The sequence below is a fragment of the Ictalurus furcatus genome, chromosome 15 (assembly GCF_023375685.1).
Source record: "Ictalurus furcatus strain D&B chromosome 15, Billie_1.0, whole genome shotgun sequence".
Lineage (NCBI taxonomy): Eukaryota > Metazoa > Chordata > Actinopteri > Siluriformes > Ictaluridae > Ictalurus > Ictalurus furcatus.
In genome coordinates this window covers 16116450-16129535 of record NC_071269.1, presented here as the reverse complement: position 1 = coordinate 16129535, position 13086 = coordinate 16116450, and the positions used below count along the sequence as shown (strand labels likewise).

The 13086-nt window shown below is 38.2% G+C and overlaps 1 protein-coding gene across 4 annotated transcripts in view; it reads left to right on the top strand.

Annotated features, from left to right (window-relative positions):
- Nucleotides 1-13086, top strand: part of kcnab2b (potassium voltage-gated channel subfamily A regulatory beta subunit 2b) — a 53519-nt gene that overhangs the window by 24599 nt on the left and 15834 nt on the right. For all 4 annotated transcript variants that reach the window (XM_053643193.1, XM_053643195.1, XM_053643194.1 and 1 more), the window contains exons 2-8: nt 3192-3235; nt 3434-3471; nt 4062-4141; nt 7931-7975; nt 9052-9096; nt 10828-10871; nt 10958-11044. In XM_053643193.1, coding sequence (XP_053499168.1) covers nt 3192-3235; nt 3434-3471; nt 4062-4141; nt 7931-7975; nt 9052-9096; nt 10828-10871; nt 10958-11044 — 383 coding nt within the window. The remainder of the gene's footprint in view (nt 1-3191; nt 3236-3433; nt 3472-4061; nt 4142-7930; nt 7976-9051; nt 9097-10827; nt 10872-10957; nt 11045-13086) is intronic.

Sequence of the window (13086 nt, the reverse complement as noted above, 5' to 3'; positions counted from 1 at the left end):
ATAATCATTTGCAGAATAAAAAAATGATGCTTACCAAACTGCATCTGTAAAGAACATTTTGTCCTATCCATCAAGGGAAAAGGTGTCTTACATTTTTAGCCAGCAAATGGGTTTTTAGGGCTGTTATTTTCCTCGCATCATTTTTTTGTTTTCCTTAGTGAATTATATTACAGTTATTTCACATGAGGCAGAGAATTGTAGGAATTCATTTCTATAGTGAGAAGAAGTTACGATTAGAAGTCCTGGACTAACTCAAGAATCCAGGAAGGGCTAGTTTTTCTCCCATTGCAGAAGAAAATTCTCCTTCAGCATCTTGGAAAATATCATCAAGGAAGTTGTCATTCATCCCTCAACCCTGAACATTTGTCTAGGAACCCTAATTTTCATTGCATGTCATAACTCACTGGACTTTATTTTAAATCAGAGGTGTTATTTCTTTCTGGGTTAATGTTACCCAGTATTACTGCTAAAGAACCAACTGATCCTACATAGTCTGCTTGGAGTGATACTCTATTTGCTATCTTCCATAATTAAAGGGGACCGAAGATGTCCATGTGCGTCGCGTCATTCTAGAATTTCAGTTAGGATCTTCTGGCATCAACATGCCCCACTTGAAAAACACACCACTCTCCTTCAGTGTGTGCAGTATGTGGATGGCACTGTAATTATAATAGTGCCATCAATTATAGTGAATTTGGCTCAAAGAAAAGGAAAAGGTGAAATTTTATATTACTATATGCAAAATGTTCTTCAGGGTCATTCATTATACCACTGTGCTACCAAGTTCTTATAATCTGTGCACCCAAGCTCTAGCCTATGAATAAGCAATCTGTCAAAAAGTTTGGCTCCACTTCTCATAACTGGTGCAATTTTCATTTCTCAAACAAGATCACATAATTCTCAAATGTTTTCACAGTCTAAAATGATTTCCTGTGACACCCCAACTGTCTTAATATGATGACATCACTTTTTTTCCTGAATAATTTTTTATGTGTATGTCCTCATGAGTTCCTTGTATGAGAACAACAGGACATCACTTTTTACTTCCTGTGTGAAAACATTATTTAGTTATCAAGATAATTCACTATGCATACAAAAATGTTCAGGTCTTATGAGTCTGTCCATTGTTTCTGTTGTTTATTGGAGCCAATGTTTCTGTGCTTTATCAGATCAAATGTATAACATGAACACAAGGCTCTGTACAGCATTGTTAACAGGCTATGCTCATCAGTTTTAGTCCATACAGCAGCTGGCCTTTTTGAACAGATCTCCCTCCCAGTAACTGTATCTCATCTAACCAGTTAAAAATTTATCACTGGTATTCTAGGCCTCCATACTCAATGATAATATGATTTAAGAGGATATCCTCCTAATAGCCAGTAAGAGATGACATTGCTGACAGCATGTTTACTAGACATGAATATCTTGTGAATATCAGATAGTTATATAAGATATTGAATATTTGGAGTATGTTGATAAGCTGTCATTACTTATAGAGTATGTCAATCATCCTTGTAATTCTAGCTACATTTCTCTTCAATGCATTTGGGGAAAAAAGTGTTTGTGTGCTGATCAACATTTTAATTTCCACTTCTGTAATCCACATGAATTCACAGACATTTCTTCCTTATGATTCTTCATTTGCCAGACTGCCTTATTCAGATTAGATCTGAAGACCAAGATGATCACAAAAACTTGCATGCGGTTTTGAATTGTTGATTTCATGAAGGGTACACCCATGTTTAAAAGATTTATAGATTTAAAAACAAAAAAACATGGTTGATGCAAACTTGCTTTTGACTGTAAATCTACTGGTATCTGATCTAATGGTGCTTATCAAAATTGCAATTGCTAAAGTTTGATGCCAAAGAGATTTACTGCCGGTCAGTATCATCCAGTGCATGCAATCAGTGGCACTGTGAATATTGCATTTCTGGCATTCATATTTGTAGCAGTGAAGTGGTGTCTGTTCATTTCAGAGCCGGTTTGTGTTGGTGTGCCTCAGTCTGCTCACATTCACTACTGTTATTTAATCTGTATTACCTCATAGTGTTGTAATTTATTATTGATCACATAACACTGAAACTTATACATAAATTATATCACTTAAAGATATCCTCATGGGACTAATTGCTTATGTTATTCCCACATCATTGTGCCTAATATAAAATGCTCTAACGCATTTAATACTTTAAATCTTTTAACGAGGCAACTGCTCAGCATGTGAAGGTTATCTTCACATCTTATCTTCCATGTGTGAAGGTACAGCACACTGAATAAAAGTACTAGTCATAAAAGCACTGTGCGGCTGTTTCTGTGCCCTTGGCAGTGTAGTCACATGGTAATTTGTAAGATACAGTATATAACCTTGGCTCCATAGAATCTTGGAGGATGCTGAACAAAAGAGTCAGCCGAAGCTCTGATTGGCTGTTCTTGGTTAAAAAAAAAAAAGCTCTGTTTCTAAGCTAGATTCAGTAGAAGCCACTGATTGTAGCCATACCAGAATCTGGTATAATCTGGACATTGACCATGTTTAAAAAAAATGTAACTTTGAGCTTATAGACATTATTCAGATGACAGAGCTCAAATCAATCCTTAAACTGCCATTGAACACAGGTCACAGATTACAGTGTGCAAACTGCACCGTTATTATAAGTGAATGTAATATAAACGGACTCCACAATGTGTTAATCCATTGAAGGTGACAATGCACAAAACATCATGATTGTTTATATTATGCAATATGTAAACATTACTTTAACTATACTGTTAAGCATACTTCATTCATTTTTTATTCGTTTTCAGTAACCACTTTATTCTGGTCAGGGTTGTGGTGGATTTGAATCCTCTCCTGGGAACACTGGGCATGATGCGGGAATGCACCCTGGATGGGGGGCTAGTCCCATTGCAGGGCACCATGCGCACACCCATTCACACCTATGGTCATTTTAGAGTAACCAGTTCACCTACCAGTTATTGGGAGGTGGGGAAAACAACAGAAACTGAAACCCATACAAACCACACAGACAGTAACCTCAGCTCAAGATCTAACTGAGGGCCCTTAAGCTGTGGGGTGGCAACACTCCCAATTTGCCCCTTTGCCCCATGACTAACATTGCCATATAGTGTCATGATAGTATTGATGTAGGATTTGATTTGAATAATTTGACTGGTGTCCCTTCTGCTTTCAGAAACCTTGGAAAGTCTGGCTTACGGGTGTCATGTCTAGGGCTGGGTGAGTATAGTGTATGTTTTCTGATACTGTTTTATGTCTTACATCATAGCTTTCCAATATCTGTGCTTGAAGATGTTACGCAAGTAATATTGAACTGAGTTAAATTCAGTTCTTGGGTAATTGAGTAGGAGATGTGTAGAACTGGTACTCTGAAAACAGTTTGGTTCCATGTTCTGACAGTTTGTGGGATCTTTGCAGGCACATGGGTAACCTTTGGAGGTCAAATCACAGATGAGGTATTGTGTAATTCTTTATGATCATCAATCTGTAATGTACACTACACACTGTTAAGTTAGCAACTTAAAGTTTTATGTAAATATGTACATAGAGATTCACAGTGGCAGTACACAGACACTTAATTTGATTTTCATTCTAATTTACATTATCAGAATTACATAGTAAGCACATTTCACATATTTGAAGTTGCCCATTTTATCTTGTGTAGCTCTTTCCTGGCTGGGGCTTTTCAATAATGTCTAGACTACCCTATTTAAAGCAAATACTTTACATAATTTTGCTGTCATCTGTAAAACAGCATAAAATCAAGGGACAACAAAAGTGTAGTTTAGATCAATAAGATGACATGCAATTGAGAAGAATTACTGATATATTGAGCAATTTGTGTACCAAATTTCATTTAATGTGATCATGAGACTTGAAAGTTATGTACACAATAACTCAACTTTGTGAGGATATGGCCTTGAAGGACTGAACTTTTAGTTTTTTCCCAATTACTTTAATTATGCAGATCTTCTGTATGGTTATCTCCATTCATTCTGCTCAGGATTTTATTTGTTCCATTTTCTTTTATCCTCACTCTTCCCAGATAGCAGAGCAGTTAATGACGCTGGCATATGAAAATGGGATCAACCTGTTTGACACAGCTGAGGTGTATGCTGCGGGCAAGTGAGTGCTTTCTTTATCTTCTTCATCATTCACTCCTCTAAGGCGCAGAATGCTCACATGCTGTAATTCTAACAGGAGGCATGATGGACTATTCCTTCGTCAGTGATGAACAATGTTGGTGTGTTTTTATTAGCACATTAGTTAAGTGTGTCATTATGTATAGTTTGCACCACAATATTTTTTTTCCATGAATGTAATCTTCTTGCAGTTTTTTGAAGAAAGGATCTGCAGACAATCTAATTATTTTCAAGCCTTTAGAGCAATGTAATTCATTGTCATATTCTTTTGTCTCTGGACATGTAGTTTCTGTAATTCACTGAGTGATGAATTTTATATAAAAGGATTTACAAGACACTTATATAATATATAATTTAATTTAAATATATAATTTAAGAGTATGTTTTTTTTAATCCAAAACCTCAGGGAAAAGTTACACCTAAGAATGGTAGAATGACAAAAATGCATTGTAGAATATAAGAGGCAGGCTGGTAAATGTACATATGTATAAATCACATCACAATGTGATGCCTAGACAGCTTCTGAGCTATACCCACTTACTGATTTTGTCAAACGAGAAACAACACCATAGCTCTGTTTATGACACTATTCATTTGTAAAACACCCAACTGAACACTGTAATTCCATATTTGGATAAAGTCTATTCATGCATACCAACATGATGGATCAGGCTGGTTCTTCAAATCTGGCCCCTGAGGTCCACTGTCCTTCAGAGTTTATCTCCAATCTCAAACTCACAATTTTACAGCAGAATGCTACTATAGACTTATTTCTGTGAACATTTCAGGTTTGTATCTGGTCCCCCACCAGAGATATTCAACCCAAAAGTGAGGGAATTTTTTTTTTTTTATTGCACTTCCTCGCCCCATTAAAAAATTAAGATAAGTCTCAAACCTGAAATGTTCTGGATGCACAAAAAATAAAAATAAAAAACTGAGACTCAAACCCTTCCCATTATAAAATGACCCTAAAGGTGGAACTGTGAGCAATCTTGAGCATTACATTTGGAATTACTCTAAGTTCTAAGTCTAAGGAACATGAATGTGCAAGATATTCATATCAGATCAGTTTTTGTTCCAATGAGCTACGGCCATTCTGAGCCAAGATACTGAGGTTTCGGTAAACAGCTGTATAACCAAAATTTATTGTTTGCCCTAACACAAAGCTGGTCGTCATAGTTAAACCAAGTAAAACAAACAAACAAACAAACAAACAAAAAAACTGGTATTGCATTGCCCATACATAGAGGTAATCACTTTAAAAAATAGAAAAAATAAAAACGGTCAAGCAACCAACTTTGTAATTATTGCACCACTTGAGATGGAGTGATCCATTTGTGTTTGATATCAAAAGTTAAATATGAGATGATAAATCAGAATTTCAACTTTCGTTTCCTGATATTCACATCTAGTGATGTGTTGTGTTAAACAACTTAGAAAATGTCACCTTTCGTTTGAATCCACCCATTTTTCAAGTGATTAAAAATACTGCAACTTGGGACTGACGAGTGTTTCTTGTTAACCAGGTGAGTCCTGTTAGTAACTCTGAATATCTACTCTTGGTTTGATCCATGGGTTTCACCTTCAGCTGTATTTTTTGTTAAAAAAGGATAAACCCACATCAAGACCAGAGAGCTGTCTATGGGAGAAAAGCAATCCATTTTGAAGCTGAGAAAAGAGGGAAAATCGATCAGAGTCATTACACAAGCGTTGGGCATAGCCAATACAACAATTTGGAATGCTCTGAAAAAGAAAGAAACCACTGGTGTACTAACAACCAGACATCGTACAGATCGGCCAAGGATAATGACAACAGTTGAGGACAGAAACAATATGAAAGCTGTGAAGAATAACCTGTGACATCACCAACAACCTCCACAGGGCAGGGGTGAAGATATCACAATCCACCATTCAAAGAAGGCTTTGAGAGCAGAAATATCAAGGCTGCACTACAAGATGCAAACCACTCATCAGCAGTAAGAATCGGAAAGCCGGATTGGAATTCGCAAAGAAATACAAAGATGAGCCACAAAAGTTCTGGAACCAAGATTAACCTCTACCAAAGTGATGGAAAGGTATGGAGAAAGAAAGGATCTGCTCATGATACGCAACATACAACTCATCCGTCAAGTACGGTGGAGGTAGTGTCATGGCTTAGGCTTGCATGACTGCTGCTGGAATGGGCTCACACATCTTTACTTTTACATATACATTTATTCATTTAGCAGGTGCTTTTATCTACAGTGACTTACAAATGAAGAAATACAAGCAAAGCGATATATCAAGTGGAGAACAGTACAAGTAGTGCTACCATACAAGATTTTTAATTGAGTTCTGGAGAAGCATAGTAGAGGTGTAAGTGCAGAATGTGTGTGTTTTTTAATATATAAAGGGGGAGGGGGGTGGTTACTTATGGTGTAACTCATGATGGTAGCAGCCGAATGAATTTAGAAGACTATAGAAACATTCTGTCTGCCAATTTACTGAGAAATGCTTCCAATCTTATTTTGGAGGAACTTCATGATGCAGCAAGACAATGACCCAAAACACACTGCCAACTTAACAAAGGACTTCATCAGGGGGAAAAAGTGGAAGGTTTTAGACTGGCCAAATCAATCACCAGACCATAACCCAATGAGCATGCATTTCACCTCCTGAAGAGAAGACTGAAGAGTGGACCCCCCCAGAACAAACAGCAGCTGAACAAAGCTGCCGTACAAGCCTGAAAAAGCATCACAAAAGAAGAATGCAACAGTTTGGAGATGTCAGTGGGTTGGTGGTTTGATGCAGTTATTGCAAGCAAGGGATATGTGCGATTTACTTTAAGACTGTTCCAATACTTTTGCTCACATAAAGATTGAGTGGTCTGCCAACAATGGTGCCATATTCTAACTTGTTTAACACATTTGATGGAAATGAAATGAAAAGCTGAAATTCTGATTTATCGCCTCATCTTTTGATCTCAAACTCAAATATCTTCAGTGTATAACCTTGCCATTCCAATATTTTTGGAGGGGACTGTATACACGTGTTTTTGTGTGCATTATGCATCTGTGTTATACTGGGCTAGGCACCTGCTTCTCTCCCTGGTTGCATGAGCAAAATATGTCGGATACCATTGTAAGCATAGCAACACAGATTAACACACCTCTCCCTTATCAGTCATAAGACACCCACTCCTTATTACATTACCCTTCTTTGCTTCTACAGAACTGCTACTGCCACTGATATGAAAAAAATATTCGGTTCCATGAACTGTATCTTACAGAACAATTCTGTTATTTCAGACTACTGTCCAGATAAATACTTTGTGTTTGTCTGAGGAGACTGCAGGGCTTTTTTTCCTCAGGATACTCTAGCATTTTTTGTCTGTATCCGTTCATGTTTCAATAAATCTTCAGTTGCAAAGACTTACTTTGCCTGAATGCAGAAATAATGGAACACATTCATAAAGAACACGCTCTGCACCTTACAGGACAGGGATACTTCATCTGTCATTAAACACACAGAGCTTCTCCCCATCAGCCCAGCCTGCCTTTTACTCAAAATATCCTCTCAGATCAGGAGGCAATCAGTTTATGCCTGTGTTTGATGCTGTGAGATTATTTAATATCACTGCATTCTACCCACTGCTTCATTAGCCTGATTTTTTTGGAATAAGAAGCAGGGGGTCCCTAATGCTCTAATATCTGAAGTAAAATCTTTTAAAGAATGAAATAGTGCACCTTTTGTTCTCACAGTTATAATGTGATAATTGTCTTTTTACTTAAAGGGCCGAAGTAGTTCTTGGCAGTATCATAAAGAAGAAAGGATGGAGGTAGAGACTTTCATTTCTATCTTTTTTCCCTTGTGGGGTTTTCAGTAACAGTACTGTCTTTAAATATGACATGTCAGTGTGGATCATGCTATTTTTTTCTGCTAGAAGAGGACTGCAGACATGGTCTTTATGGAAGAGAATAGAGACTGTATATACAGTACCTTGTGGTTCCTTTCATTTTGACCTACATTCCTCATATATCTCCAACTACCAAAGTTGCAATTCTCACAACCTTCAGCCCACAACCTTATCACATGATCAAGCATCAAGCACCTGCCCCCAGTCAAAGTCAACTGATTAATAGTGGAACTCACCTGTTTGCATCCACACTACTCCTTTTAAACAGTCCAGATGTTTCTTAGTGATGTCACATGCCATCATTGTATCTGTGATGATTTCAAACCTTTGTTATCTGTCTGGTTTGATTAATGTTTTGACCAAATGTTTACATTTACTGATTTAGTCTTGTCTAATCCTGTTGCACATTTGAGTAATGTCTACCCATTTGGTCTACCCTTCTGTTACACTGGTTTTAATGAAACCAGAAAACCTGAACTTGCAGTTGTCTCTTCCTGACCATATTAAACAGTAATGCCAAGCGTCTATGAGAAACTCTATATTAAAAATAAGGCATTCAGTCATTGGTGTTTTCATAATGGTGCTGTCAAATAAATCTTCCAGTCATGTACATTATCACAATGTGGAAAAGGAATGAAAAAAATAGATTGATGATTGTTCAGTCAGTTACACTTTAATGAAACCTAAATGTGGCTAAAGGTGTCATTTGCTGTCTTAATTTGATTATCTGTTGAGTGTGAAACATGGGATTGAATCTTATCTCTATGTACAATTACAGCTTGGTTTAATGAAATAATGTTGAATAATACAATCCAATTACCCAATCCAATTACCCATTGGATTCTTGAATCCAATTACCCATTATGTTTCCTGGCCTTTTCATTAATAAGGGTCTTGGGGCATTACCTGGAACCTGTCCTGGCAAATGTGTTAAAACTTCATCTTCCACAATGTCACTACAAAGGTCTCACTGCACTTGTTCTATTTTTCTTTCACAGACGCTCCAGTTTGGTTATTACCACCAAGATCTACTGGGGTGGAAAGTGAGTCATTGTATGTTTGTGTATATGTGTCACGGTGAAGGTTACCTGTATCTTTGTGCCTGAGACAAGACTTAGAAGTTCAAGCTAGAATTTGGCAAATTATAGAGAGCTCTCACATATAATGCCTGACAATGTATACTGTATGTGTGTGTTCAAGTGAGGTTTAAGAACACCTTGCCCCCCGTGTAGTCCCTCTCCAGGTGACCAGAACCACAGCTGTAATTGTTTCCTGAATGTACTTTGGATCGATGCCACCCATAGAGCATTGCTCTTTTCCGCAACCTAAATTAAAGGTCCTAGGCCAACACTAATGAGAGGCTGTGAGGTGTAATTTTAATGGGCTGAGATTTCCCATTTGTTAAGCAATTTAGAAAATTAAAAAAAAAAAAAATCACTGTGAATAATGATGATGTACACTGCCCAGCCAAAAAAAAAAGGTCACTGTTTAGATTTAAATAAGCAAATACTTAAGAGCCTGTGATTGGATCATTATTGCAGTGATTAATATGTTTCAGCTGGCAACAGTGTAGCTACACACTGATGCATTGTGTAGCTTCTCATTTCTTAAACAACCATGTTGGAAGATGTATCCCATGATCGTGGAAAAGATGTTATTGTGTTTCAGAAGGGGCAAAATATTGACCTGCATCAAGCAAAGAAAACAACTAAGGAGATTGCTGAAATCCCTGTAATTGGGTTAAGAACTGTCCAACGTATTATTAAAACCTGGAAGGAGAGTGGTGAACTGTCAGTTTTGAGGAAGAACTGTGGTCGAAAAAAAAATTACTTTTCAAAATCGTGATTGGAGATCTTTAAAACGCTTGGTGAAGTCACATCATAAAAAATCGACAGTAGACCTCATGGCTATGTGTACTAGTGAAAGTAAGAGCATTTCCACATACACAGTGTGACGTGAACTTACAGGATTGGGACTAAACAGCTGTGTGGTCTAATCAAATAAAAGCGACTTCAGTTTGCTGGGGAGCATAAAGCTTGGACTGTGGAGCAATGGAAAAGGGTCATGTGGGCTGATGAGTCCAGATTTTTGCCTATTTCAAAGCAATGGGTGCATCAGGGTAAGAAGGGAACCACATGAAGCGATGCACTCATCATGCATAGTGCCTACTGTACAAGCCTCTGGAGGAAGTGTTATGATCTGGGGTTGCTTCAATTGGTCAGGTCTAGGCTCAGCAACATTATGTAGCAATAAAATGAAGTGAGCTGAGAACCTGAATGTACTGAATGATCAGATCTGTGTTTAGTGATTCTTCTCTGCTCCAGCAAACTTATTCAATTTAAAAATGTTTAGTAATTTTTTATGTGTGTGTGTGTGTGTGTGTGTGTGTGTGTGTATATATATATATATATATATATATATATATATATATATATATATATATATATATAAGGTAAATCAGGGTGCTTCTTTAAGTGCTTTTCTTTAAAATCACCATAATAGTATATTTTCTGTATACAGTTCATGTGCTTTTAACTTGTTTCTTTACATTATAGGCATGCAGGTTAATACTGATAACAGCATTATTCAAAATAATTTATAATAATCAAATAATTTATTCAATCAATGTGTTTGTTGATTTAACATTTTAACAATTTCAGATTTTGGGATTGGGATTTAGCTGTCAGAATTAGTATACCTGAGTTGGCCTTGATAAGTTTTGAAACTTTGCACAGTTATTGTACTACCATCAATGTCTGTCTTGTGTTTTTCAGAGCAGAAACAGAAAGAGGATTGTCAAGAAAGCATATAATAGAGGGTAAGTCACTACAAATAATCTTTACAGTCCTGAGGAGCTTCTGTTGTACATGGATGAACTGATCTTGTGTTTTCTTTACTTTGTAGGTCTGAAAGCATCTTTGGAGAGACTGCAGCTAGAATATGTTGATGTAGTATTTGCTAATAGACCGGATCCCAACACACCGATGGAAGGTAAGCATGCATGCTGAGATGCTGTACCATCCTGCCTCTCTGTCTGCTTAGGTAGAATGGTTTGCTTAGGGTTTCTGCCACTTCTCACATGCAGCATGGCTACAACAGCCACCCCTCCCGACCCCTTAATGCTCCTCACATTTTTACACTTCGGTGTCATTAATTGTATTATTCTAAGCCCTTTTTGTGTGTAGTTTGTAGCATGCTTTCTGATTATCCTTAGCGTCTGTATATGTGGACTGAATTGAAATTTAGGTAGCATTCTCATTTAATCATTAAAGTAATTGCACAAGAGGAATGAAGCATGTCTGATTTAAATGGTTTGTAAAAATATAATAATAGCATAAACTGCATTTGTTGTAACTTTTGTTTCTGACCATAACCCGGGTTCTCTGACAGGATGAATGTGGCACCTCACCGTGGGATATGCCTCTATGCATAGTACTCAGAAGCCCTTGTTTTAATACACCAACTTTCATTGGCTGATGTGCATCACATACAGTATGTATCGAGAAGGGGACACACACCCTGTACTTCCAATTTTATTATTTTTCCAATTATCTGAAGCACAAATGTCCGGAACAGAAATACCCTGAATCATGGCCCAAGACCTTTCCCATTCCAAAGTAGAGTGCGCATGTAAACCAGCTGTGGGCTGGTTTGTTAGTGTATACTAATTCGAGAGTATCCATGAACCAATGGAACAAGCTCCAATGGGACAAGTCCATGAAACAAACAACTGATCAAACTTCCTGAATACCTTTGTGCCAGTCCATGATGTGTGGCACATGCAATAGATACAGCATGTGTGGCTGCTGTTGTTTTTCTGAAACAAATTGTAGGGGATGGACAGCCAACAGTTCCAGGAGGAATGATTCAAAATTATTGAAGATAAGAGCCATGTTATGTTTTAGTGTAACTCCAGGATCCCCTACAGTAGTGCGAATTGAGTGCAAGTTGCATACACCGAGTGCACATAAATGTTATTCACTTGTTTTGGTGAGACTATCATCAATAATGGGTGCGCACAGTGGCTTAGTGGTTAGCACATTCACCTCATACCACCACGGTCGGGGTTCGATTCCCGCGGCTCAGTGTCTGTGGGGGTTTCCTCCGGGTACTCCGGTTTCCTCCCCAGTCCAAAGACATGCATGGTAGGCTTTAGGCGTGTCTATGTGTGTGATTGTGTGCCCTGTGATGGACTGGTACCCTATCCAGGGTGTACCCCGGGTGCTCCCTGGGATAGGCTCCAGGCTCCCCCGCAACCCTGAAAAGGAGTAAGCGGTTGAAGATGGATGGGTGGATCATCAATAATGGCAATGTATCCGTGACAATATTTTGAGATCTACCTCCCAGTGTGGTTCAAAAGGAGGACATGACAGATTATCCAAAACCTATCATAAAACCCTGTAACAAAAAAAAAACTGTAACAAAGTACATGTTAATAGAGGAAAATACCTTGCCATCTCAAGGAGGCTCTGTAGTAATAGCACCATCATATCCTGTCCTGGAGGTGCGAGGGGAAACACTTTGCAGGGAAGTGTAAACTGGACTCCAACTGGAACTGCACATGTTGGAACAAGCTCCAGAACAAAGACCATTTTGGGGAGAGGGTGTCAGTGTTTGGCCAGACTGACAGTTTACTCCCCACTGCAGAGTACTAGGTAGCATGTAATTTATTCTTCTTTTCACCTTGAGAGAAAGCCTTGGCAGGCTGACTCTTCTGGGTTGGGGTGGATGGGGACCATCTTCTTTGACCATGCTACTCTGGCCTCCAAGAGATTAGGCTCCAGAGGTCCTACTTGTGTTACCATGGGGCATTCTGGGATCCTAAAAGTTGAAGACTGGAGGCTTGCTACCTGTGCATAGGTCTGGTGAGGGCCAGTGGGCAGGGCAGCTTCACCCTCTCCTTTTTTTTCCTTGCAATGCTGTTGCATGGAGGCTGCAGAAGGGCCAAACAAGTCCTTAGGGTCTACCAGAACATCCAATAACGGGATTTTCTCCTTGTAAGAAAGGCTTGATATGTTAAACCAGTATGCTCT